Raw genomic sequence first — 27985 nt, 5'->3', positions numbered from 1 at the left:
TGCCCTGAAGATACAAAAGGACAAACCTAGCAGGAATAATTGATCACTTGGGAAAAAGGAACCTGAACTTAGGAGACAAAGCAACTGACAAGAGGGGAATTCTATCTGGAAAACTATTAGACATGGGTGTTAAACATCCCCACTGTCTGTGGCAGGAGAATAAATCATGTTGCCAGCAGCAATTTGCAGGCAAGGGAAGGTTAAGGAGAATAGAACAGGAGAGCCAGAAAACACAGAGGAGCCTCTCAGGTAGGAAGGGGACCTCACACCACCTGGGCCAGGACCCTTGCAATCTGGAGAGGGACACACACCAGGTACCCTGAAGGCTGTATGATGACCTGATTCAAAACAAAATGATGAGAAGGCTTAAGAGAGGGCAAGAGGGGTCTCTCCTCTCAGAGTGCTCCGTGTGCCTGGGACGTGATAGGAGAGAACGTGTCCCCATTCAAATTCAAGTGTGTGACAGCTACATAATGGCATGCCAGTTTTTACCCGGATGTGCCATAATATTTGAATTTTTATGTGCTTCAAACATGAAGCATGTAGCATTTATGTATTTGTGTACTTTCAAAGTAACATAAGAAACAACCTATAACATTATGGGAAGGATTTGTAATCTGCCCTGATTCCTGAGCAAGGGCCTGTATGTATGTGGATTTCAGAGTCTAAAAAACTGGGACAACTTATATAAAATGTCTGGAATAGGCAAGTCCATCCACAGAGATGAAAAGTAGATTGGTGTTTACCTAGGGCTGAGCGGGAGGGATTGGGGGAAATGGGGAGTGACTGCAAATAGGTATGGGATTTCTTTAATGGGTGACGGAAATTTTCTAAACTTCATTGTGATGATGGTTGCACAACTCTGAATATATTAAAAACCACTGAGTAATACACATTAGATGGGCGAGTTATATGATATGTGAAATATATCTTAATAAAACTGTTAAACCCTAAATCAGTGTCCTACCTCTGTCACTGGATAGTTATATGCCCCTGAGAAAGTTACTGACTCTTACCTCAGTGTCCTCACCTGTAAAATGGGGATGAGATGATGGTACTACCCATCTTACATAAGTGACGGGGTTTCTCAGTGAGATCATATCTGTGAGAGGACCCAGCACAATGTCCTGTACATGGCAGAAATGTGGTCAATGTCAGCTCTCTGTCCATTTGTCCCAACATAACAAATGAATGAACACATTTGAATAGTAGAGTTTAGATTGAGTTCCCCATCGAGGACCCTCAGAGAGCCTAGAAAATAATCGTAGGATTTTTCTGGCTATCTTTCGCCAGGAAGCCCAACTAAAGTTGCACAGTTATTAGAGATCAGCCTGCCCCAAACTGGTGAAAAAATCAAGTTTCTTTGCTTTGGGCTGGAATCAGATTAACACAATGTGAATATTTGCTGACTGGAAGTTCAGTTTGGACAATGTATAAGTCTTTGGTCAATTAATCCATTATATACTTGGTAAATGCTGCTTATTTGAAAGACAAAAATCTTGCAAAATAAGGGGACCATGGAGTACACTCATGAAAGGGTTTTTCATGGTGACAGGGTAGAGAACCACCAAACCAGGTACCTCTGAGCTCTTTCCAGCTCTATTGTTTTGGTTGAGTTTTGGAAGATGGGTGTTTGCCACAGACAGGGAAATAGCAGCACAAGTGGCAGCTTGGAACGTGAGAGGCCCGGCATGTTTGGGGAAGGGAAGAGAGTTCCATGGCTCCTTCCTGGCTCCTTCTCAACTGCTAAGACCTGACTCTGGCTGCAGGATCCACGGCATTTTAAAAGCTACTCAAAGGTAATCCTGCTCCTTTTCCTGTCACTGAGCTTGCCTTTTGTTTGGTGACACTGCTGGGGTCAAAGCCATGGTTCTAGTTATTGTTATTCCAACACAAACGGAGGCTCAGTGTGGCTTGTTTGGCCTCCTAAATCAACTCTTACAAAGCACTCTGAGGCTCCTAACATCTGCCAGGCTCAGCAGCTGAACCAATTGCTGGGCAGAAAGAAGAGCCAACTGGGACATTAGTGCCAGGTGAGTCTCCAGTTCTGCTTAGGGCACTCGTTGCCCCACCGTGCACACAGCACAGTGGACATGAGCGCCTTCCTGGACTTGGGAGCTGCTGCCTTTGACTATGTGCCATCTGTCAGAAAAAGACTTCTGCCTACAGAAGTTTAAAGAAAGAAAAGGGCTTGCCCGGGAGCGTTGGAGAAGGCCCAACAGCTGTCTTCCGAGAGGCTTCCCAGGGTTACTACTCTTCATTTAACGACTTGACTGTGATTCATGGTCTGACCTTTGGTCTCAGGGTAGACACAAAGAGAGCAACCAACCAAAGTCAGGTGACTGAGGCATAAAGTCATTCTCCTCCTGAAGATGGATCTGGGAGGAAAGCCCACTGGCTGTGGAATGTTATTTTGTGGTCCTGGATCAGAATAGACAGTGATTATGTAGGTGAAATGTGGCAATTATTAAGATTGCCTGGGTCGGCCGGGCATGGTGGCTCACGCCGGTAATCCCAGCACTTTAGAAGGATGAGGTGGGCAGGTAGAACACCTGAGGTCAAGAGTTTGAGACCAGCCTGACCAATATGGTGAAACCCCATCTCTACCAAAAATACAAAAAATTAGCCAGGCGTGGTGGCAGGTGCCTGTAGTTGCAGCTACGCAGGAGGCTAAGGCATGAGAATCATTTGAACCCAGGAGGTGGAGGTTACAGTGAGCCGAGATCACACCACGGCACTCTAGGCTGCATAACGGAGTGAGACTGTCTCAAAAACAAAAAAAAAAAAAGAGAGATTGCTGTGTCAGCCATCTCCACAGCCGGGCCTGATGGTAGTAGGTTGGGAACCCTTAAGAGATGGTGGTTAACATTCTTCCACTCCACCAACAGCCAAGACAAAGTTCAGGTAGACATTCTGGTGGACATTGCCTATTTTTGTCTCAGGGTCTCTCCTTTTCCTAGTTTTCATGATGACCGTGTGTCTGTGATTGACAGCAACTGTCATTAAATGTATAAAAATATTCAATGGAGTTAGTAAAATCCCAGCCAGAGGCTTGGGGGCCAAGCTGTCTGTCTTAGATTTTGCTTCTATCTACTGGGATCTGGTTGGACTCTCATAAGATGATCTTATCTTCCCATTGTTTGAGGCTGTCTCATTGCAGTCTCTGAGTATTCAGTGTAGCAGACTAACTTTCACTGCCTACAGAAGGTCAAAATGCCCACAATGTGCCAAGTACTATGCTAAGTATTTGGCAAACATTAACTCATTTTATCCCCATACAACCCCAGGAAGTGTGATCTGTTATTATCCCCATTTACAAACGAGGAAACTGAGGCACCGAGAGGGTCAGTAACTTGCCAAAGAGCATGAAGCTAGTAAGTGGAGGAGGCAGTATCCAAACCCAGGTAGTCCAGTGCCAAGGCCAACACCCCCAACCAGTGTGTCTCAAGTCCTAATAACAATCACTGCTGCAAAGGTCTTCCCCAAGAAAAAGAAAATTACCTGGATTCCAGAGATAACAGATGAAGTTTATTGGAGATTCGATAATCTAATTGGGTCAAGGGAAAATGTTGAGTTGATCTTTCTGATTAAGTAGCTGCTGACCTAGAAAGAAGAGGGAGGTGTAGCTGAGCCCGTTGTCCTCCAGTGCCCTCCCCTCCCCTTCTGTCTGGTTTGACTTGCTGCGATTACAGTCACTCCTTTGACTTGCTGTCTTATTTATTCAGCGCACTTGAATTGAGTACTTTCTACATAACAGACGCTAGGGACACCACAGGACATAGTTGCCACGTCTGAGGAGCTCCCAAATTTGGTAAGAAGTTACCGTTTGTTTTCACCGAGATTGTCTAGTCAATCCTCAGAACCACCCCATGAAGTAAACAAGGTGAGAATAGATATACCCATATTTTATTTTATAATTATTATTATAATATATCCATTTTATGACAGGGCACACTGAGGCACCGAGGAGCTCACTGTTCTGCCCCACGTCTCCAACAATCACACTCCTTAGAATTCCATCTGAAGCACTGTTTTGAGTATTCTGTCTTCTTGCCTCCACACTTATGAAATACACCTACATGGCCAATCTGTTAAAAGTTTCCACTAGTCATCAATGAAATAAGAAAAAAAAAAAAAAAGGATGATAGGAAAGTTTTTTCATTAAACTAATTTTTTTCTATTTAAATAACTATTTTTCTATTCTGAAATTATGTCCTTCCTTCTTTTTGGTATTAAAATGCTCCTTTATAAAATGGAAGTTTTTTTTTTCTTTTTACTGCACTTATAGGGCAACACAAAATATTGGTGATTCTGTTGATTCCTGTTGAAACCTGTTTGCTGGTCTTTGAGTCACTGCCGTAGATGCACATGGTCCCTGAGAGGGACAGAAAGGCCATCCCATCATTCAGGGGCATAGATGAGCCACTCTTACTATTTGCAATACCCAATGTGTCTGAGACCATGGCCTTGACGGGGAAGACAGGGACTCTTTGAGGAGCCTTGGATTGAGAAAAACAAGGAGCAGTGACATGCTGTGATCCCTTCACTCTGATTTACACAAGACCCAGGACTCTCCATAGCCATGGCAACTAGCCCAAAATGACAAGGCTGATTAATTCCACAAGTGCATTATTCACGTGTCACCAAATATTGACTCTTATCAACCTCCTTCCCCCAGCCATCTGTCCTGGTGTGTCAAATCAAAATAAATCAACAAACAAAAAGTGGCAGGCAGATGCCACTCCAGGGATGCTGCAACCAATTGCACAGTCGCCAGGGCTAGACTGAGTTCTAAGCGGCTCTTTCATTTCTCCATCTCCCTTCTTCCCCAGATGACCAGGAGTGCGCGCACACACACACACACACACACACACACGTTTTAGATGGCAATGCTATGGCTATGTGAGAGGGAAAGGGTTGGGGTTGAGGGGGCTGCTGGGATGGAAAAGATTTAAAACGTCCTAGGAAGTGATAATGATAGGAGACCATTTATTGAGCTCTTATTAAGTACCAGGCATATAAACGTCATGCTAATGTTTAACCCTCACCACAACTTTGAGATATAGAAACTATTATTATTTCCCCTTTATGGATGAAAAACTAAAAATAATTTACATTAATTGACTTGCCCCAGGTCAAACATCTAGCAATTCATGGCCTGAATTCAAAGCCAATGCTTTGAATCCTTGCATGAGCCAACTCACCTGTCACTGTCACCTGGATGTGTCATTCGATCTCTCTGTGCCTCCATTTCTGCATCATGGTAATGATGCACCCAACTTACAGGGTTCTCGTGAGAGCTTAATGAGCTCATGCATGTCATGCATTGAGAATAATCCCCAGAACATAACAAGTGCTCAGTATGTGTTGGCTATTGTTACTGATAGCATTGTTATTTTTTATTACACAATATTGTCTCCCTTTGCTGAATGAAGGGAATGTGGAGGACACAGACTTTACAAGCAAAGAGAATATATTTGAGTGTATGAACATTCTTGGCAATCAAGTGCCAGAAGAACTACTTCTCTGTTACCAAGCAGGGAATAAGCTGTTTTCTCTACATCTGCCCACACCAGGTTGCACATTCTATACCCTGTAGATTGCTCAGCCTCTTGTTCTCCTCCCCACTTCCTCCTGTCTCTTCTCTTTTGACAGCTCTCCAGAGAGGCCTCTCACCCCACCTTCCATAGCTTTGTTTCCACTGAGTCAAAGGCTGTTAGATCATCTGTCCCCTGAATGGTCCTTAGAATGAACAGCCACATGGATGGCTTGGTGGTGGTGGTTCCAGCTCCCAAGGAAACAATTTCCAGCACTTTCCCCTCTGCAGCTTCCCACCAAGCTAGGAGAAAACATAGCAATGATTTGACTGCAGCATCCCTGACAGCTGCTGCCCATCTCCACGTGGGGCTTCTGGTGCCCTCCAACAACTGGAAACTTGGTCTTAAATTTTTTAACTTGGAAAATACAAACAACGACCACCGTGAATGTGAGTTATTACTGTGATTTCTCTTTTCAGTAAAGTCCATCCAATCACCAGTTTGAGCCTGTCACAAATCTGCTTCTCTCCCACACAACTTTCCCTGGCCACTGACTGCATTTTCAAAAGTAGCCGAAGGCCAGAGAACAGCCGTGCTGGTTCCCTCAAGAACAAATTGCAAATGGTGCATCATCGGCATGTGCTCCTGGCTTCTTCAAAGGATGCATTGAAATGTGCCAAATGGCAAAGAAGAATCATAGAATCCAGGTGTCTCCTAGTCACTAAGATATAACTGACATGAAACAAAAAGTGTAAATTTAAAAAATGAAAGGAGCATCAGTCTGTAACTCCTTGTGCTGGATTGTTCTAGAGCCAACTTGTTTCCACTGGGCACTACATTTCCTAGGGCGTTCCGGATTTCAGCTGATCCAATGTGAATTTGTGTAGGATTTGGGAGGGGAAGTGAAGCTTTTCCCTCTGTTACTGTTACTGTTGGTGGTTACTGTTGGTTTGGAGAGGTGAGATCCACGTGGAGATGCCCATGAGTTCCAGCTGGTCACTTTTCTCCACTGCACATGCAGCTCTCCTTCCCGGATCCTGAGCCTGCTGACCGGCAGCGATGGCAAGCCCAGCACTGATGCCTTGCTGTGAATTCTGACCCAGCAGGCTTCCATGGACTTCCCTGCCTGCCTCCTTTGCAGTCCTGCTCCACTAGCTAGAGGAGCCTGGCTCCCCATCTTCCCTGAAAGCGCAGATTCCTTCTCCTCCTTCAGTGCTTGTTCATGACATTTCTATGACCCTCTAACTCCTCTTTTTAAACCCTTATTTTCCCAACACCTCCCACCATCATGGACAGTCTAATTCATAGAATATGTTCCTTTTACTACGAAGCTCATAGAGGCTCTTACTTCCTGGCTGGACCCTGACTGATGCTTGGCCAGATCAAGAGGTCAGAGTGTGAAGCAAAGAGAGACTTGTCAAGAGATGTCCATGGAGGGAGATACACTGAGCTATGTGCCCCCATCTCCTCCTTTACTTCCCATCTCATGATGGGCCACCATGGGATCTCCCAGGGAGCTTTGCTACGTGCTCTCTGCGGCTGAGATATCAGGAGCTGCCATCTAACTTATGCCTCAGAAAGCAGCAGCAGAAAATCAAGGTGGCTGCACTGCGTTCCACTCACTCCCAGAGTTTGGGGACGGTGAGCAAGGGCTGCCTGGGAAGGTCAGCAAGGACAACTGAAAGGGGCAGAGCCACTCAGGAGCAAAAAGCCAGAGGTGAGCTCAGGCCTGCTGCTACCTCATTCCAGATTTCCCCAGGATTCATCAACTCAAAAATAAACATAAGGACAAGAAGAATGAAACGCAGGACTAGAACTTACATCAGCAAGTGCAGGGTCAAAAAGGAAGGCCTTGGTGAAGACACGGAGGCCCAGGTGCTTGGAAGTATGTTCAGCCTCTAGGTTTCTTTTGACCTTAGTAGGGGGAAGCAGTGACCAGCAGTCACTTGGGATGGAGGTACACCTACCAGGACAAGGGATCTGCAGGAGAGCCCAACAAGGAGAACCTTGGAGGGGCCCAAGAAAGCAGCTCTTGACAAAACAGCATTCGATATCTCTTAACCCAGAGGGCATGAGGCCAGCTCCTGACACTGCCAGCATCTTGTTGAGCACAGCTTTCTCCCTCCTCTCTGACCCTGGAACGAGAGGTGGCAGTAAAAAAGGTGGCAAAGATTTGCTATAAAGTTAAGTTCCAGATTTTGGTTAATCTCTTAGAATGGACACGTTGAACTGAGGCTGTGTTTTGTGATAAAGTGACCACGCAGAGTGTGAACTGGCCAAGTGGGGGCCTGCTGGAGTTCTGTACCCAGGGGTGGGAAGAGCACTCCCACTGAAAAGACTCTAAAGTGGGAAAGGAAGCTGTGGTTGCTCGTGTGCAAAGGCCCGGCATTGGGCATGCCAGTCACAAACATCATGGCAGGGAGACTAGGCCTGCCGGCCTCACCTTGCATTTGCAGACCCCCAGGTTCCTCTAGTGGAGCCTCAGGCTCAGGAGGGGACACAGAGAAGGCTAAGGATGTAGGATTTTGAGGTCTTTCTCCGCTTTAAGCAGAGCTTTCACTGCTTTTTATGTACAAGTTTCAAATAAGCTTCCATTTGAAGGGGATAGAATTCCATTACTTTAAAAAGCTCTTGCAGCCTGCTTTCTGTCTAACCCCATTGAACCAATTACAGGGGGAAGGTGCTAGACAGGAAGCGATCTGCAGATGTGGAGGCAGAACTAGAGGCGCAGCTCTGACTTAAAACCCTGGGCCCTCCCCTGCCACCCCTGACCCCATGGTCCAACCTACTTTGACGTCTACTACTTGATTTCAGATTTCTCCAGGATTTGTCAACTCAAAAATAAATGTAAGGACAAGGATAATGAAACACAGGACTAGAACTTACATCAACAAGTGCAGAGTCAAAAAGGAAGGCCTTGGTGAAGAAATGGAGGCCCAGCTACTGGGAGCATGTTCAGCCTCTAGGTCTCTTTTGACCTCAGTGGTCCCCTGTCACCTGCGATGCTTGTGGAAAAGCAGATTCCCAGTCCCCATGCCATCCTGGGGTACGACCCAGAATCTGGATTTCTAATGAGCAGCTCAATGATCTAATTGCTAGGGTAAGTTTGGATCCATAGGGTGGTCACACATATCAGGCCAAGGATGCTCCACACGTGGTGGGCACAGAGTGCCGCACATGGGCCGGCTGCTCACCAGCAATGAGACACACCCTGGAGGAGTGTGACAAGGAAGCTTGCAGGCTGGGCAGGTCTTCGGGCTCTGGAGGAGCTCAAAGGGGTGATTTCTAGGCCAAGGAGGGCACCATGAAGGAACAGCAGCTGAGAGACCCCAGGAGTAATTCATGTAAGGACCTGTTCTAGAAGATAGCCCAGCAGAGGCAGGGCATTAGGCTACACAGTGGGTAGCACCTGGAATGATTCCAGAAGGAAGAGCTGGTGAAGGAGGCCTTAGAGGGGGGGTTGCAGCCTGAGGGACAGAATGAGGTCAGGCTGTAGGTGACAGGGATAATTCTGGTGAAGCCCTGTCTGGCCATCCCAGGGGGACTGAGACCTCAACGAATGAGGAAGAGGTTCTGCTAACTTGGGCATCTCGGGGTAGCTCTGGCCATGGACCCTCAAGACAAGGTTGTGTATTTTCATAAGGAGTCTGAGCCCCAGAGCATCTGGAAATTAACATATTATTCTTGCTCATCTATGTCAGTGGTTCTCAACCAGGGCAACTTTGACAACATTTGGAGATATTTGGTCACCACTCCTGAAAGTCAGGGTGGAGAAGGTGCAAGTGCTACTGGCATCCAATGGACAGAGGCCAGGGAAGCTACTAAACATCCTACAGCACACAGGACACCCCCTACAACAAAGAACTACTCAGCCCAAAATGTCAATAGTGCCAAGGTTGAGAAACCCTCATCTATGATGAAATCCTTAGAGGAGCCCACTGCCATTGGGAAAACTTACATTTGAGTTGCTATGATACGGAGCCCTGACTTAACTCTCTCCACAAAGCAGCACACGATGGAGTTCTCACACCCTGGAGGGCAGCCAGGCCTGGCTGGTATGTGCCGGCCACTGTGTACCATAGCAAGTTTTATTAAAAGAAAAGATAAACAGCAATCCATTGTGTAATCAGCTAATAATAGGTAGAGAAGCCTCTTGGCTTCTCACCCCGACACCCCCGCTGCAATGCCTCCTGCCATCTCTCACTGTCCCACGGCGATTGTTCTGCAATGTCACAGGGCATGTAAGAAGTACCTTTGCATCCTTAGCCCCGGCCACTAAGGCTCCACTCACATGGTTTCCAGCAGGCAAACCTGACGTCTCTTGCAAACTACCAAGTGCCCCAAGGCGGGGGCCGAGTGGGGGACCACGCATCTTGTTTTGTAATCTTTTAATGTGATGGTCAGCCAGCTGTGGCCACAAGAGGAGACACAGGAAAGACTCAGGGAAAAACAATATTGTTATGCTCACAGGTCCTAGAGACAGGAGGCATTGCACCTAGGGCCACAGGGGAAAGACACCAGAGCGGGGGAGAGGGGCTGCCAATCACGCTTTTATTGGGGCTTCTGAGGGAAAGGCAAGGCAGGGGACGGTGAACCCTTGGACTGGCTAGTTTGAATAATTTCGGCAGGCTCTACTCTCTAAGAATGGTCCCTGGTTGCCCGGTGTCTAGCCCCGGGGTGATTAAATCAGAGGAATGTTGCCTCTGGGTGTCTGGGCCAGACTCAGCTGGTGAGCTTCTGGACTGGTGAGTCTGCATATCAAAGGTGTAGTCTGCACTGCTCCCTTCACAGTCTCTAAGAATTGGCTAGCCCTGAGAGGGGTCGTGTCTCCCTAGCTAGAAAGGCTTTTTAAGATGTCAAAACATCATAATATACAGAAAATAAAAAATACAGGCTGAGTGCAGTGGCTCACACCTATAATCCTAGCACTTTGGGAGGCCAACGCGGGCAGATCATTTGAGGTCAGGAGTTCAATCAACACCAGCCTGGCCAACATGGTAAAACCCCATCTCTACTAAAAAATACAAAAATTATCTGGGTGTGGTGGCGGGTGCCTGTAGTCCCAGCCACTCAGGAGACGGAGGCAGGAGAATCGCTTGAACCGGGGAGGCAGAAGTTGTAGTAAGCTGAGATAGCGCCACTGAACTCCAGCCTGGGCGACAGAGCAAGACACCGTCTCAAAATAAATAAATAAATAAATAATACAAACAGTACATGTTTCTTCTCAGAAGAGCCAGTTCACTTTCTTTTGGGACCGTTCGGTTTGCAGATAGGGTGACTATAACTCACCCTAAACTCAGCATGTTTCTTGCCAGTCAACTATAGGTGTTCATGAGAGATCACTCCCAACTGTCCAGACAGCCGTACCCTACTTTCTCCCAATTTGCTCTCACGTGTGCAGGTCACTGAGGCACAAACATCATTCCTTCTAAGATATCAGGGACATGGGTTCTCTGAATCTCTCAAAGGTGTGACCAAGTTCCTTAAAGGGCATGGCAGGGTGCAGAAGGGTGAACGCACAGAAACCTTGCTCTCTCTAAGCAGGGCTCACCCGGATTCTTTCCACACTGGAAACAAATCTATTTGTTATTTTGAGCTTTGACTGAGATGACACTGATGACGTATAGCAAAGCAGGAATTATCTTTAGGAGCAGAAAGACGAAGATGTACTCTGGGTCTGATAAGATAAAAGCGGCAGCAGATAAAAACATTTATAAAGAGAGACGATGGCTATCTGCCAACCAGGAGAAAGAAAACTCACCCACTAAATAGAAATAAGAAATGAAAGGAAGTCAAGCTGAATTCTGTGACAGGCTGCATATTAGCATTCTTTTCTGTAAGAAGATTCAGTAACAGAAGAGAAAATGGAAAGGGATGGTGAGTGCTGGAGTTTGGGAGCCTTTGATGACTGTGGAGAAGGTGTTTTGCCCTTCAGCAGCAGTTTCCTGTATATAAAAGGAAAGAGAGAATGCTGTGTTTGCCTCTCAGAGTCATGGTGATGTTTAAATGCAGTCAACACAGGTTAAAACACTGTGTGAGCTGGGAAGCATCATATGTTTAACAAATAGGTTCTCAAACTGTAGTATACAGAATTGTGGCTTAGAAGAGCTGTTAAAAGTACAGATTCCGACCCACTTTGGGCTGATTTTTGTCCAAGGTGAGAGACAAGGATCCAGTTTTGTTTTTCTACATGTGGTTTGCCAATGATTTCCGCGCTGTTTGTTGAATAGCGTGCCCTTCCCTCACCTTATGTTTTTGTTTGCTTGGCTGCAGATCAGTTGGCTATAAGTATTTGGCTTTATTTCTGGATTCTCTATCCTGTTCCATTGGTCTATGTGCCTATTTTTATGCCAGTACCATGCTGTTTGGGTGACTATAGCCTTGCAGTATAGTTTGAAGTAAGGTAATGTGATACCTCCAGATTTGTTCTTTTTCTGTACTCTTGCTTTGGCTATGTAAGCTCTTTTTTGGTTCCATATGAATTTTAGGATTGTTTTTTCTAGTTCTGTGAAGAATGATGGTGGTATTTTGATGGAAATTGCATTGAATTTGTAGACTGCTTTTGGCAGTGTGCTTATTTTCACAATATTGATTCTACCTATCCATGAGCATGGGATATGTTTCCATTTGTTTGTGTTATCTATGATTTCTTTCAGCAGTGTTTTGTAGTTTTCCTTGTAGAGGTCTTTCACCTCCAAATGGTGTTCACAGCAACTTGGATGGAATTGGAGGCCACTATTCTAAGTCAAGCAACTCAGGAATGGAAAATCAAAACACTGTACGTTCTCACTTATAAGTAGGAGCTAAGCTATGAGGATGTAAAGCCATAAGAATGATATAATGGACCTGGAAACTTGGGGGAAGATAGGGAGGAGATGAGATATAACACTACACATTGGGTGCAGTGTACACTGCTTAGGTGATGGGTGCACCAAAATCTCAGAAATTACTGCTAAATAACTTATCTATGTAACCAAATACCACCTGTTCCCCAAAAACCTATTCTTTTTTTAGTACAGATTCTGGATCTCAATCCAGAGATGCTGATTCAGTAAGTTTGAGCTGGGGCCAGGAATCTGAATTTTGGACAAGAACTGCAGATTATATGGAAGCAGGAAGTCTCAACAGTCCATGAGATAGAGGAAATGGAGGCACAGTAAAGTCGGGTAGCTCACCCAAGATCACCTAGTAAGTGAGCCAGTAAGTGGTAGAGGCAGCTCCCAAGAGATCTCAGACTCAAAGAAAAGCAAGGCTGCAAAGATCTGGGCAGGGGCCCCTTCCCCTGCCCTCTCCTCTGAAGCAGCAAGCAGAGTTGCAGCCCGGGTCCACAAGCATCCAGCAAACTCAGAAGGGCTGTATCCCTGCATCCCTTGAGCTTCAAGCAAACAAATGTGCCTGGGACCTGTATAAACACATAGGCACATGAATGATAGAGACTGGGGAAGAAAGGGGAAGGGAAGTGCCACATTAAACATTAGACATTCCACCCAGCTTATGCTTCTGTGTATCACTGAGAAGATTCACTGGTATAAAAAAAAAAAATGCTCTAAAACATGTCAATGCCAAGATGATTAAAATGCCATTCTGTACTGTCAGTGTATGGAAAGGAGAGATAACTGCAACTAGGACGCCACATTTTCAGGAAATAATAGAAAATGAGTAAATAGGGTTACAAAACCCAGAGTCACAGAATGTTAGAGCTGGATGTGCCTTTGGGGAGCCCCTCTATATTACAGTTGGGAACACCAAGTCCTAGTGAGGAAAGTGCCAGGTGGGCCAGCAGAACCTAGCCCCAGACCTTGGAGTTCTGCCCCCAATCTGCCGAGTATCTCACACCACACTCTGCCCTCGCAAAGCTTTAAAGCAGAAGTGTCCAAACTTTTGGCTTCCTTGGGCCACAATGGAAGAAGAATTGTCTTGGACCACACATAAAATACACTAATACTAACAATAGCTGATGAGCTGAAAAAAAAATAAGAAAATAACAAAATAACAAAAATAATCTCATAATGCTTTTTTATTTTTATTTTTATTTTTGAGACGGAGTCTCGCTCTGTCGCCCAGTCTGGAGTGCAGTGGCACGATCTCGGCTCACTGCAACCTCCGCCTCCCGGGTTTACGCCATTCTCCTACCTCAACCTCCCGAGTAGCTGGGACTACAGGCGCCCGCCACCTCGCCCAGCTAGTTTTTTTTGTATTTTTTAGTAGAGACGGGGTTTCACCGTGTTAGCCAGGATGGTCTTGATCTCCTGACCTCGTGATCCGCCCGTCTCGGCCTCCCAAAGTGCTGGGATTACAAGCTTGAGCCATCGCGCCCGGCTACTCATAATGTTTTTAAAAAGCTTATGGATTTGTGTTGGGGCACCTGCGGCCCATGTGCCACAGGTTGGACAAACTTGCTTTAAAGGAAAGGAGATCTATGAAGCAGGATTCCTTCCAAATACCACCTTTACCTCACTCACAGCCTCGATGGAGCTGTGGATGCAGGAAGAACAGAAGAGAGGTGAAGATTTCTAGTCAGCAGTTGCAGTAGGTAGGGAGAGAGTCCCAAACGTTAATTAAGGAGTCCATCAATCCCAATTCTCCAACTCACGCACAGAATTTGAAATAAAGAGAATAAGTGATGGGGGAAGAGACCCCCAAGAAAGGCACTCAGCAATGAGTTGGAAGGGGTGGGCACATTTGCCTAGTTACCCAAGGATGCTCTCCAAGAAAACCAGACCTTTGAGACACAGGCTGCAGTGGCTGGAAATAGAGCTGGGATGGCAGGGCAGGTCACGTCCAGCTCTAAACCTTCCCAGAAGCCTTGACCAAGCATCCCAGGTCTGCCACCATCTGGCTGCACCCTGCCCATCCAATTTTATCTTCTACCACCGCCCTGCCGACAGCACAGATCCTATCCCTGGTGGATCGGTCTAACTAGCCAATACCCTGGGAGGAGTACTGGTGTCAGCCCAGAAGCCCAGCCCAGGGGCAGTCCTTGACGAGGGAAGAGAAAGAATTTCCAGGGGATGGAGGAGTTGGGGTAAGGCTACGGAGACTGGAGGAAAGGAGCCACAGGTCTCTGGAGACAGGCCTGAGCAAGGGCACACCAGGACTCCTGCGCTTTATCCACCCTGCTCCATCAGCACTGTCCCCTCCACAGGTACTTGTACCCTAGTTGGGATGGTGACATCAACATAGAGGGGGAAGTGACCTCGCCATCAGCTATGAGCTCCCCACCCTCCAGTGACCAAGTAAGTCAAGGCCACCTCTAGAGCAGCCCATTGCCCTGGGTTTTGCCAAGAACAGCAGGTGATAAAAATGGACAAGATGGAAGGATCCAAATGTGTTCTTTTCTCTTGACAAAGAGATTATAACAAGGATTACTGGCTTGGACTGAGTAAGCCCTGAGAGTTATCACCAGAATGTGGGGCTCTAGGAGTGAAAAAAAAATGATACTATCTCAATGGTGACAGATAAAGAGACAAGAGCTTATTTTTACCCAGACTGGTAACATAGCAGTGACCCTGGAATCTGGGTTATAGCCACCCACTGGCTTTGGCTTTGAGTTTGTTTAAAACCAGCCTGTAAAAAAAAAGTAATAGGAAAGATACTCAAGATGTTATCCATGAAAACAACCCACTAGATAGCCTCCTAAGCAGCGGGCTTATCAAACTGTCTTCATTTTTCTGAACAGAACCAGGATGTGCTGGAGACACCAAGAAGAATAATTGCCCTAGCAATCCCTGTAAGTCTCCTAAGAGCCTCTTGAATTTCCTTTTTTTCTATTTATCTTGGTAATGAATTCTCTGAGCCTTTGGCCCGCCAGTTCAGTTATCTTTCCATACCCCTGACAAAAGCATAGCTGCGGGGAAAGATAATATTTTTGTAATCAAATGAGTATCAGTGAGATCCACGCAGCAGCTTCTGACATAGTTTTTAATGACTTGATTCTTCAGCAGCTTCTCCCAGGAGAAAGCCTTTGGGTATGATATGAATATGAAGAAATAGTCTGGATTTATTCAACTCATCATTTTTTTTAACTTTAATAATTGTCCACAGAAACCCTTGAACTTTCTAGCTTTTTCTACATAGACAATGGAAAGGGGAAATTTGAACAATTATTTAGAAGATTTGATCAGTTTCGACTTGTAGTTTGGATCTTCAAGCATAAACAGTTAGGGTTTTGAAAGAGCTTCGTTAGAATCTTTGCTCTGTTGTTTAACCTCTCTCTGTTGCAATTTCCAAGCCTATGAAATAGAGATTATCATAGTACCTTCCTCATAAAGACATTATGAGAATTACACAAAATAATGACCATAAACATTTAACACAGAGCCAGCTCAGTAAATGTTAGCTTTTCTTTCCTGTAGAAACCAACAGATGATCTCAAATTTCCATTTTATTTTGCCTCTACGGACATGGCTTCTAGATATTCTAAATGTCACATGGGCAGCTGTAACAGTGAACAAACAGCCTCTCTGAGCAAAATGAAGTCAATGGGACCTGCGTATTTATCACATGGAGGAGAAATTGGCTAAAAGATTGCTGCATTTGTTTCCTAGGGCTACTGCAACAAATTATCACAAACTGGGCAGCTAAAAAAAAAAAAAAGCGGAAATTTATTCTCCCACAATTGTTGAAAGCTAGATGTTCAAAATGAAGGTGTCAGCAGGGGCAGTTCCTTCCAGAGGCTCTGAGGGAGAACATTTCCTGTGTCTTAGCTTCAGGTGGCTGCTGGTAACCTGTGACATTCCTTGGCTTGGTGCTGCACGAGTTGTCTCTGCCTCAGTCTTCACATGGCCTTTCTCTCTGTTCTATGTGTCTTAAATCTCCTTCTCCTTTCTTTCACAAGGACACCAGTCATTGGATTTAAGGGCCACCCTAAATCCAGGATGATCTCATTTGAGATTCTTAACTTAATCATAACTACAAAAACCCTATTTCCAATAAAGGTCACATTCACAGGTATCAGGGGTTTGGAGTTTGAACGTATCTTTCTGGAGAATGACACTATTCAACCCACTACAATTACTTTGAGTTCTTCAAACAAAATATGTCCCACTACTTTGTTTTAGGAATGAAATGACTTCAAAGCAAGTACAATTCATTTTCCATTTTATCTTTAGAAGCCCAAATACAAAATTTACAAAGTGTGGATTGTATCAAGGATTGAAGTTTCTTTGGAACCTAGAATTCTTTTAAGTCATGATAGAAGATGAAGGCAAATAAACTCATCCTGGTAATTTTGATAACTGAATTTCAAATTTCTCAGTTCTAGTTCATGATGCTGTCTTAGGCAGAATAATGGCCTTCCAAAGATGTCCATGTCCTAATCCCTGGAACCTGTGAGCATGTTTCCTAACATAGCAAAAGGGTATTAAGGTTGCACAGAGGATTGCTAATCAGCTGACTTCCAGATAGGAAGCTTATCCTGGAATATTTAGCAGGCCCCATATAATCACAGGCATCCTTAAAAGAGGCAGAAGAGGTCAGAGTGATGCCATGTGAGAAGGACTTGTCCCTGACTCTGAAGATCCAGAAAGGGGCCACAACTCAAGGCATGCAGGCAGCTTCAAGAATTTGGGAAAGGGAAGGACATAGTCTCATGCAGAAGGGAGCACAGCCCTGCCAAAGTCTTGGGTCCAACAGTGTGACCCATGTTGGACTTCTACTTCAGAACTGTAAAATAATAAATTTGTATTAAGTCACCAAATTTGTGGAAATTTGTTATGACAGCAACAGAAAACGAATACACACACACTCTGATTGAACACAGTGGCCTTTCCTACTTAAACTCCACTGAAAAGATGCTCAAGGGTGGGCAAAAGGAGGCATGAACTCACAAGGACAAAGGACAGAGGAGAGGAGAAAAGAGCAGCAGGTGTGTTGACGTGAGAAGGCAAATGGTCAGGTGGTACCTCACCTAGCTGTCCTCATACAAGCTAAATCCTAAGCCATCAGTGTGAAGACAAGTAGCAGCCCAATCTGTTCTGCAAAACCCCCCAAAAGGTTCAGAAATTAGTGGCACCAGATAGATCTAGAGGTTGGGGTAAACAGGAGGCTATAAACAGGATTGTTTAAGTCTTTTCAAAGAGCAGTTACAGCCCCACATTCTATATCCCTCACTGACCAGCCAGACAACTGCTGCTCCCCAGCAAAAGACCAGTGGATTTTGCCCATAAAGGATGTAACCTACAATCTCCACATGGAAGAACACCAGGCATTGCTGAAGACGGGGGATAGAACCAAAACATAGGAATCAGTGGACATTGACACTGTGAATGTCAGATTCCAGCTCTCTTCCTCTCCTCAGCTCCCAGACCCAGTGTCGAGGTCTATTTTCTCCAGGCAGGGGATCGGAAACATCTAATCTGGAGACTTAAATCTGACCAGCTTTTCAATGTCCCACTCTGAAAGTGGGACAAGAACCATCACACGTTTGAGGAAACTCTCCCTCTGAGACAGGCTCCCCCAAAATTATTGAAAAACAACTTGGAGGAAAGAGACTATGCAGAGAGAAGCAAACTTCAACAACTAAAGTTGTCAGAGTAGCCTCAGGGAGATAACATACTGCATTTGTGAAACAGGAACAGGATGCTCTATCAAAGGAATGTCAAAGAACAAAACAAAATTTTTAAGTTAAAAAATGATACGAGAAATTATAAACCCAATAGAAGGATTGGAAAATAAAGCTGAAGAAATAATAAAGTAAAAAGACGAAGCGATAAAAAATATAGGAGAAAAATATGAAATCTAAACTATCAGTCTAGAAGTCCAAGATAGAGAAACATAAAAAAAAGAGGGAGGGAGAGCACCATTAAATAAGAATTTCTAGAGAATTTCCTAGAAGGGAAGGGCATGAGTTGAGTGTACTCATCAAGTATCAGCAAAATGGGTGAAAAAAGACCTGAAGTAAAGGCATATCATCTGAAAGTTTAGGGCAAAAGGGACAGAGAAATTTTACACACTTCTGAGGGTGGGGGCAGAATGTTTATACAAAAGATTCAAAATCAGAATGTCATTGGGTTTCTCAAAGAAACACTTATAGCTAGAACACAGAGTCATGCCTTCAAAATTCTAAGGGAAGATGGTTGCCAACCTAGAATTTTATATCCGGGTGATTCTTAACATGTTCAATGAGATTTTGGAGGCAGAGAGATATCTGACACACATAGAGAAGGCCATGTGAAGACAGAGCAGAAAGAGATTTGAAGATGCTGGCCTTGAAGGCTGGAGTGACGTGGCCCACAAGATAAGGAATGCTGGCAGCCTCTAGAAGCTGGAAGATTCAAGGAATGGATTCTATCCTTGGACCTCCAGAGGGAGCTGGCCCTGCCAACACTTGATTGCAGCCTAGTGAAACAGATTTCAAAGTTCTGGCCTTCAAAACAGTGAAAAAACAAATGTGTCATTTGAAGCAATCCTGTTGTTAGTAATTTGGTTACAGCAGCCACAGAAAACTAATACAGAGCCCCCAGTCCAATTTCTTACCTTCCACAAGACACCTGTTCTGTGGTTGATCTATGACCTGAGTACAAGTACGTTCGCTTGTAAAATACATAGTGCTGTTATGTAAAAGACATTGTGTCTTTATTCCTATTATTCATATTAGGCTATAGATCTTACTTTGACTCTTTCTTTTTGTATTCAACTTTATGTTAAGGTTTTTCTGTGCTGGCAGGTGTATGCACACCTGCTCTGATGCTTCATCAAGAGGCAGATAATTGCTAAAGGGCTGATGCAATCTTTTCAGGACCTGGCAAAAAGAACAGATATTACAGCTGGGCCAAAAGTACAATGAGAGGATAAAGCATCAGCTCTGTGCGTGTATAAGTGAGTGACAAGTATGATTTTTTTGGGGTTCTCCTGCCTATCCTTTTCTCACAAGTCCTCTCTGCCCTGGCCCACTCCCCAAGAGACTCCTGGGACACAAAAGGCCTAACAATTCCAGCTGTCTTGCTTGACAAATTGGAATGGAAGTCAGCAATGGTTTTCCCTCTAACATCCTCTGGGAAATCCATCCAATGATATGTTCCCAGGCGTCCCCTGCTTTCAAAGCTATAATGTTCAAACACCAAGTGGCACCCGCCATGTACAGCACATTAGTGTCAGGAAGCAGTGCAAGCATTGAAAGGGACAGAGACAGCCCCCAGGCGGAAAAGGAGCCAAAGCTATTTAGAAACGGGGATGACATGGGCTCAGCTGCTTCCAAGTGTATGGAGGCTGGTGCTGAGCAACTGCTTCCACTGAGTCAAGGAGCAGACACAGTGGACCTGCGCTGACAAGAAGAATCTGGCTTAAACACTAGACAGGGCTTTTTCACAGGGGAGGTGAGAGACAACAATCATGCAGCCCTAAAGGCGGAAGATGTGGACTAGAATAAACTCCATAGGAGCAAACATTGTGTGAGAGGGACCCTAACAATCACCTGTTTTAGTTCTACCACTGGTTTGCTTAAGAACCTGAGAGACTGGGTATAGTGGCTCATGCTTGTAATCAGCACTTTGAGAGACCAAGGAGGGAGGATTGCTTGAGGCCAGGAGTTCGAGACCAGCCTGGGTAACACAGTGAGACTTCATCTCTATTTTAAAAAGGTTTTTCATTAGACAGGTATGGTGGCACATGCCTGTAGTTCCAGCTACTCAGGAGGCTGCGGCAGAAGGATCCCTTGAGCCCAGAAGGTTGAGGCTCCAGTGAATAGTGATCATCCCACTGCACTCCAGCACAAGCAACAGAGCAAGACTCTGTCTCTTAGGAAAAAAAAAAAAAAAGAATCAGAGCCAAGCCCCTTTGTGTCAGTTTCCTCATCTGTCAAGAGGCAGGTTCAAAAGATATGGCTGCATAAAATTAATTCAAAATAATCCTAGAACGAAATTTAAGAGCTGAAATCCAAAACTTCAAGAAGAAAACATAGGAGAAAATCTTTATAACCTTGGCTTAGATGGAGATTTCTTAGATATGACAACAAAGCATGATCTGTAAAAGAAAAAAGTGATAAACAGGACTTCATCAAAATTAAACAACTTCTGCCTTCAATTCATTTTAATTTCAAAAGAAATTTAAACATAAGCCAAAGACTGGGAAAAAAACATTTTATATATCTGATAAAGGCTTATATTCAAAACATATAAAGAATTCTTAAAATTGACTGGGCGTGGTGGCTCACGCCTGTAATCCCAGCACTTTGGGAGGCCAAGGCGGGCGAATCACGAGGTCAGGAGATCAAGATCATCCTGGCTAACATGGTGAAACCCCCTCTCTACTAAAAATACAAAAATTAGCTGGGCGTGGTGGTGAGCACCTGTAGTCCCAGCTACACGGGAGGCTGAGGCAGGAGAATGGCATGAACTCGGGAGGCGGAGCTTGCAGTGAGCCGAGATTGTGCTACTGCACTCCAGCCTGGGCAGCAGAGCAAGACTCCATCTCAAAAAAAAAAAAAAAAATTGGGCTGGATGCAGTGGCTCACACCTGTAATCCCAGCACTTTGGGAGGCTGAGGCGGGCACATCGCTTAAGCTCAGGAGTTTGAGACCAGCCTGGCCAACATGGCAAAACCCCATCTCTACCAAAAATAAAAAAATTAGCCAGGCATGATAGTGCACACCTGTAATCCTAGCTACTTGGGAATCTGAGGCACGAGAACTGCTTGAACCTGAGAGGCCAAGGTTGCAGTGAGCCAAAATCGTGTCACTGCACTCCAGTCGAGAAGACAAAGCAAGACTCTGTCTCAAAAACAAACAAACAAAAAAGAATCTTAGCATTTAATAATGAGTCAAGATTTGAATAAATATTTTACCAAAGATGTATCAATGGCTAACAAAAATGTGAAAAGATGTTCAACACCACTAGACTGTAGGGAAGTGCAAATTAAAACCACAGTGAGATACCATCCGCTAAATGTCTATAACAAAGAAGTCCGATGGTACCAAGTGTTTGCAAGGATGTGGAAAAACTGGAAGGTTCATACACACTGTGGGAATGTGAAATGGTTGCAGTGTCTTTGGAAAAAGTGTGACAGTTTCTTTAAAAGTTAAATATACATCCGCCATACAACCTACAATTCCATTCCTAGGTATGTACGCAAGAGAAATAAAAACATGATTTTATTTGTACGTGATTTGTACATGAATGTTCATAGCAGCATTAGGCGTAATAGTTCAACTCTGGAAGCAATCCAAATGTTCATCAAGTAGTGAATGGATTTTAAAATGTGGTGTTTTAGTCCATTTGTGCTTCTATAACAAAATACCTGACACTGACTAATGTATAAACAACAGAAATTTATTTCTCACAGTTCTGGAGTCTAGAAGTCCAAGACCAAGATGCTAGTATTTGGTGTCTGATGAGGGCCCAATCTCTACTTTTAAGCTGGCACCTTGTCATTGTGACTTCTGGATGGCAGTAATGCTGTGTCTTCACACGGTGGAAGGAACAAAAAAAAAAGAAAAACAAAAGATTCCTACCTAGTTCCTTCTAGCCCTTTTATAAGGCACTAATCCCAACCATGAGGTCTCTGCCCTATGGCTTAATCACCTCCTGAAGGCTCAATTTCTTAATACTGTTGCATGGGGCATCAAGTTTCAACATGAATTTCAAAGGAGACAACAAACATTCAAACCATAGCATGTGGTGTATCCACACAATGGAACAGTACTCAGCAACAACATGGTCAAAACTCAGAAACATTACGCTGTGTGAGGGAACCAAACATAAAAGGCTATATGTGTGATTCCATTATAAGAAAAGTCTACTAACAGCAAAACTATAGATACAGAAAGCAGAAATTGGCTGAAGTGGAGGTGGGGAGGGGTAGAGGAGGGGCAGGTAGGAAACGGAGTGTCAGGCATCATGGGGAATTTTTGGAGTGATGCAGTGGTGATGGCTGTACAGTTGTATAAATTTACCCCAAATCATCCATTTACAATGGGTGAGTTCCATGATTTATAAGGTCTACCTTGGTAAAACGGAATGAAATAAGATTGTGACAAAATGGAGGCTTCCCATGCCTCTGAAAGTTTATACAAACATTGGTTTTTGTTGAAAACGCACCCACTTATTCACCAAGCTTAGCAGAAAATTCTTAAGAACCATGGTCCAGGAGGTGGTGGCATTGGTAAATTTTACCCCAGTCAGGGTAAAGTTAACCTGGGTTGACAACCTTGTAAAGTAGGCGGCTTTGTTTGTCTTCTGTTCTCTTTCCTCTCCTCCAGGTTAGCACTTCTGTTCACCAGTCAGGTGTTTTCACCCTTTCTGTGCCCACTGTCCTCAAGTGAGTAACAGTTAGACACAAACGTTCAAAGGGTGAGTTATTTAGACCCAGAGAGATAGGTTCTTCCTCTGTACAGGGGGTAGCATGTTTTGGCTGTGTCCCCATTCAAATCTCAACTTGAATTGTATCTCCCAGAATTCCCACATGTTGTGGGAGGGACCCAGGGGGAGGTAATGGAATCACGGGGACCGGTCTTTCCCATGCTCGTATTCTTGTAATAGTGAATAAGTCTCACGAGATCTGATGGGTTTACCAGGGGTTTCCGCTTTTGCTTCCTCTTCATTTTTCTCTTGCCACCACCATGAGAGAAGCACCTTTCACCTCCCACCATGATTCTGAGGCCTCCCCAGCCATGTGGATCTGTAAGTCCAGTTAAACCTCCTTCTTCCCAGTCTCGGGTATGTCTTTACAGCAGCTTGAAAATGGACTAATACAGTGGTGATAAAACCAGTCACCAACCTCATCATGCCAAAGGGCATAAATGAGATTAAATGCTTATGAAGCACCAGCCCAGTGTCTACATACAGGAACTGCTCTACAAAGATCATCTGCTAGCTTCTCCTATTGTTTACCAAACCGGCTTCCAGGAAAGAGGGTACTGTTAGTCATTGACACCTTGTGGGAATGCATTTCATTAAATTCCTTCTCTGCAACTGAAACCACCCTTTTCAGAGGAGATGAAAGGCTCTTACCCTGCCAAGGGGAAAGATGGGCACAGGCCAGTCCCCATCTTCCTAAAACTCCTGAAACTCACTCCCTCGTCTCCTAACTTGGTTGCCCACCAATGGCTTTAGAAAGTCAATTTTTGGCAGATCAAAAACTGCACTTTCCTGTCTTGAAGTGCTGTGCTGTCTGTCACAGGATCTCAATGAGGGTAGTGCTATTTTCAGATCAGATCAGCAGACACACCCAGAATGCCAAGGACACAGCCACAGTCACCTGAATGTTGTGTGCTTGTTTGTTATTTTCACTAAGAACAATGGTGTGGACAGAGCTGGGACCAGGGTGAGGCCAGCAGGGTGCTTAGGGTACAATATTTAAGAAGGTAACCTTTCGGCCGGGCGCGGTGGCTCAAGCCTGTAATCCCAGCACTTTGGGAGGCCGAGGCGGGCGGATCACGAGGTCAGGAGATCGAGACCATCCTGGCTAACACGGTGAAACCCCGTCTCTACTAAAAATACAAAAAGAAATTAGCCGGGCGTGGTGGCGGGCGCCTGTAGTCCCAGCTACTCCGGAGGCTGAGGCAGGAGAATGGCGTGAACCCGGGAGGCGGAGCTTGCAGTGAGCCGAGATCGCGCCACTGCACTCCAGTCTGGGTGACAGAGCGAGACTCCGTCTCAAAAAAAAAAAAAAAAAGAAGGTAACCTTTCAGTGTCCTCCTCACCCTTGTGTGACCCTGAGGATGAGTGCCTGTTTAAGAATGAGTCTCCAGGACACATTTAGGGAGGCACTGACTCTCAGGTAATGCAAATGCATGGTAGGCCCAGAGAGCATGTCTCCTTCAGTGTTGCACCCTAGACACCTCACTTGCCTTTGGGGCAGCCCGAGTGAAAAGGGCCTGGACCCAAGCCCAGATGCTGCTGTTAGAGCACCAGCTTTGCCAACAATTAGCTGTGTACCCTTGAGCAAGTTTATGTCTCCTATTTCCTGCCTGTCCTGGTTCTATGACTCAAGGGCTACCTCACTCCTCTCAGTAACAGAGAAAAACCATGGTGGAAATACCCATTACCTGGATGGATTAGGTCCCAACTTACATTTCATGTCTTCACAGAAGCATTTCCTGACCTGTAGGCCACCCTCTGTCATGTGCTATTAACAACCTCTTCATTTTATTCAAGGCAGTTATCAGAACTTGTTTTAATTTGTTGGTTTATATCAGGCAAGGTGGTTTACATTAAAGTGCAATAATAAACAATGCTCAAACCTCAGGAGGCTAAATAGTAAAAGTTTCTAGCTTTTTCACACCACATGTGCTTTGTGGACTGACTGGGAGGCTCGGCTCAGGGACCAGGCTGACGGGCAGCGACCATGTGGAGCACTGCCCTGGTCATGGTGCCAGAGGGAAAAGAAAGCTTTAGAGAGCATTGCACGAAATGCTCAGCCCAGAAGGGCACCACACTTCCACTCACCACTCATTGGCCAGAACTGGTCAAAGGTCCACCCCCAAGGACCTCCACTCACCACTCACCACTCATTGGCCAGAACTGGTCAAGGGTCCACCCCCAAGGACCTCATTCCAGCAGAGTTAGCATGAGTTAACTCAACCCAGGAAGCCCAAAGATTTGGTGCATAGTTCTAATGACTACCACATTGTTTATTTGGTTTTGCCTGTCTCCCCTGACCAGAATGGCCCATCAGAGCAGGATGGTCTGTCTTCTTCATCATTTTAACCCCAATGTTAGCACCTCATTGGTGCTTAATAACTATCTCTCGACTGACCAGACGGTTCTGGTATTTTAGGATTGGTGATCAAGACTGCCTATTGGATGAATGTCATCTGTTCAGAGCCTGGAGGATTCAGAGCCCAGCTTACCAAGTTAACCGGACTCTCCTGAAAGGAGAATAATAATGACTCTAACTACTGCTTTTCTTAATTTTCTCCTTGACTGCCTAACTGCAGAAGCAAATGAACAAGAACCTCTGAGAGCCTAGGAGAATAGTCCAAAGTGGCAACCTATAATCTGAAATCTCTTTGTAATTTTATTCTTCATCTTAAAAGTTCATGTGAATTTCACATTCTGTTGCATCTTATATTTATGGTCATAAAAAAAAAACCCACCAAGTTTTAAAATATTTAGCTGAGTAAAATTAATGCTCCCTGAACACGTGCCATGCTTCTTGTGGGTTTCAAGCTTCCCCTAAGAGCCCACCTACCTCACCTCCAGGGTGGTTTGCTCTAAGCCAGGAGAGGCGCTAAGCCTCCTTAGATATATCCTGGACCTTAAGGCTTAAGCTTAACCTATTAAAAATGTCTTCTGCATTTCTTTCCCACTCTAGATTCATTCAGAAATTGTGGTGACTTTTTCTCTGATGGGGACAAAATTCCAATTATATGTGGAACTTGCCTTTGTCTAACGAAATAAGGAAAAGATAGTGATAAGGCCTCATTTTCGTTACCACAGGTGGATAGACTAAGTTCTTCAGATCCAGTGCTTCTCCAACATTTTTTGGCCATGACCCACACTAAGAAGGAATACATTGTCTGTCAGGTCCAGTAAAGACACCATTGGCAACCTCATTCAGGCTGGGGACTCATCCCCAGTGGGTGAAGATCACAGTGGCCTCATCCTCTGGAGAACTGTCCTTGCAGAATAGGAGCTGACTTTCCAGGTTATGCACCCCTACTCCTCACATCAACCCACAGCCCACAACTGATGGTGGACCTGGGGGTTCACAGGCTGACCCCTTCCCTAACGCAGCACCAGGTCTGTGGAACAACTCAAGCATCAGAGCCCCAGAAATCAGGCTGGAAGCACATACTCTCACTCAGCTTCTTCTTCTGCCCCAGCCAGCTCCCCTCACTTTTCCAGATCACATACACCCAGAACTCTTTTGCTGAGCTCTGCTTCTAGGGAACCTGACTTAAGACACACACACACATACACATACACACACACCTGAAATAAAATTTCAAGTAAACAGTACTTACACTTACTTCACATGATGCACTCTTATTTTCTGTACTATTCTATTTTTTTTTTTTTTTTTTGTGAGACAGAGTCTCGCTCTGTCCCCTATTTTTCAATTGCTTGTTTGTAACCCTCTAATTTTATTTCATAATATGAATGCGTCACAGCTCCGCAGTTTGAAAAATACTACACTTTATAAGCAATCTAGAGATAAAACAAGCAAACAAACAAAAACCCAAACTGCCCTAACCTTTCCAAGTTAACCTTCTGGAGGCTGGTGTTCTTCAATCCAGAAGGTTCAGGAGAGGGTGGAGTGAAGGGAACCTGTCATGGTGTGCGTGGTATTAAGAGTTTTGAGACTCAGGAGATACATTCCCCTAGGGCCGAGTGTCTAAAGTAGCCCCAAGCATCTACTACCTTCTGACTGCTGAGAAGGGCACCAACCTCCCTCCGCTCTCTCCTTCCCCCTGCAAATGCATTCACTTCTGTTCTAAGAGATAAAGCAGTTTTTGACCTTGCATAAATGCACACAGATGTACATAACAAAAGTTTATTTCAGCATCGTCTATGATGCCAAAACCAAAACTTCCCAAATGACCCTCAGTAAATGCACCGCAGTACAACCAGACAAAGGAACACCATGTGTCCATTAAAAATAATGAAATAAGTAAAGTAAGTACTGAAAACTTTCCATGATACACTAAGTGCAGAAATCAATTGGCCCTACCGTTCTCCAACGTAATTTCATTTTTATTTTTTTTAATGTTAGTATGTGTATGGTAAACATATGGAAAAATAGGCTCAAGATTTTTTGTGGTCATCATCTGCAGGGGGATGATGACAGAACACGTTCTTTCATTTCCTAAGTCATACATTTCCATAGCGTTTGAACTTTTTACTGCAGGCATGAATTATTTCCGAAATGAGAAAAAGCAGTAACTTTTCATTTAAAAAAGGCAAAACACAAAAAGATGGTATTTCTAAGGTGGCGGCGTAAGTTCCTTTGAAGGTACAATAGCAGTCATTCAGTGGGTAAAGTGTGCTTTCAAAAGTGAGATAGGAAACATTTCTGTAAGCTCACGCTCTCATCTTTGCTCCAGCATATAGAAAGATCAGATAAAGAACAAACGGAGGAGACGTATACACTGTAGTGAGACTCAGAAACCAGATCAACATCCCTGTGTACTAGAAATGACAAGAAAGCCCACCAGGAGCTGGACTGAGGCCAGGGCTTTGCTACCTGTTTCTGAAAGCAGGCTCAGATGGCGGCTGCCACAGGGCCACAGGGGCTAAAAGCGGTAGGAGATGGAGGGAGTGGAGAGTCAGGGTTTGGGGCTCCCAAACCTCTGGAAAGCTAGAAAATGTTGCCTGGAACATTGTTTTGTTTGTTTTAATCAAGGGTTTGTTACCCTGGCTGCATCTTTAACTTGATAAGTTTTAGAAAAACACCACTGCCCAGAAACTCTGACTTAATTTCTTTAATTCTTTCTCCCTCTCTCTCTCCTTTCCCTCCCTGTTTCCCATTCTCTTCCCTCCTTCTCTCTCTTCTCCTTTCTCTTCCTTCCT

The 27985-nt window shown here is 44.7% G+C and overlaps 1 protein-coding gene across 5 annotated transcripts in view; it reads right to left on the bottom strand.

Moving 5' to 3' along the window:
- Nucleotides 1–34: 34 nt before the first annotated feature.
- LOC105489632 (uncharacterized) overlaps nt 35–27985 on the bottom strand; it is a 233347-nt gene continuing 205396 nt past the window's right edge. For 3 of the 5 annotated variants that reach the window (XR_011606030.1, XR_011606032.1, XR_011606033.1), the window contains 2 exons: nt 3502–3603; nt 35–1127 (listed from right to left, as the gene is read on the bottom strand). Coding sequence is in view for 2 of the 5 variants with exons in the window: in XM_011754601.2 (XP_011752903.2) it covers nt 7308–7672 (365 nt within the window). In the remaining 3 variants the exon portion in view is untranslated. The other 2 variants (XM_071066785.1, XM_011754601.2) reach the window with 2 other exon arrangements.

Source organism: Macaca nemestrina, chromosome 7 (genome assembly GCF_043159975.1).
Source record: "Macaca nemestrina isolate mMacNem1 chromosome 7, mMacNem.hap1, whole genome shotgun sequence".
Taxonomy (NCBI): Eukaryota; Metazoa; Chordata; class Mammalia; order Primates; family Cercopithecidae; genus Macaca; species Macaca nemestrina.
The sequence above is the reverse complement of the archived record's forward strand: the minus strand, read 5'-3'. Positions and strand labels throughout refer to the sequence as shown.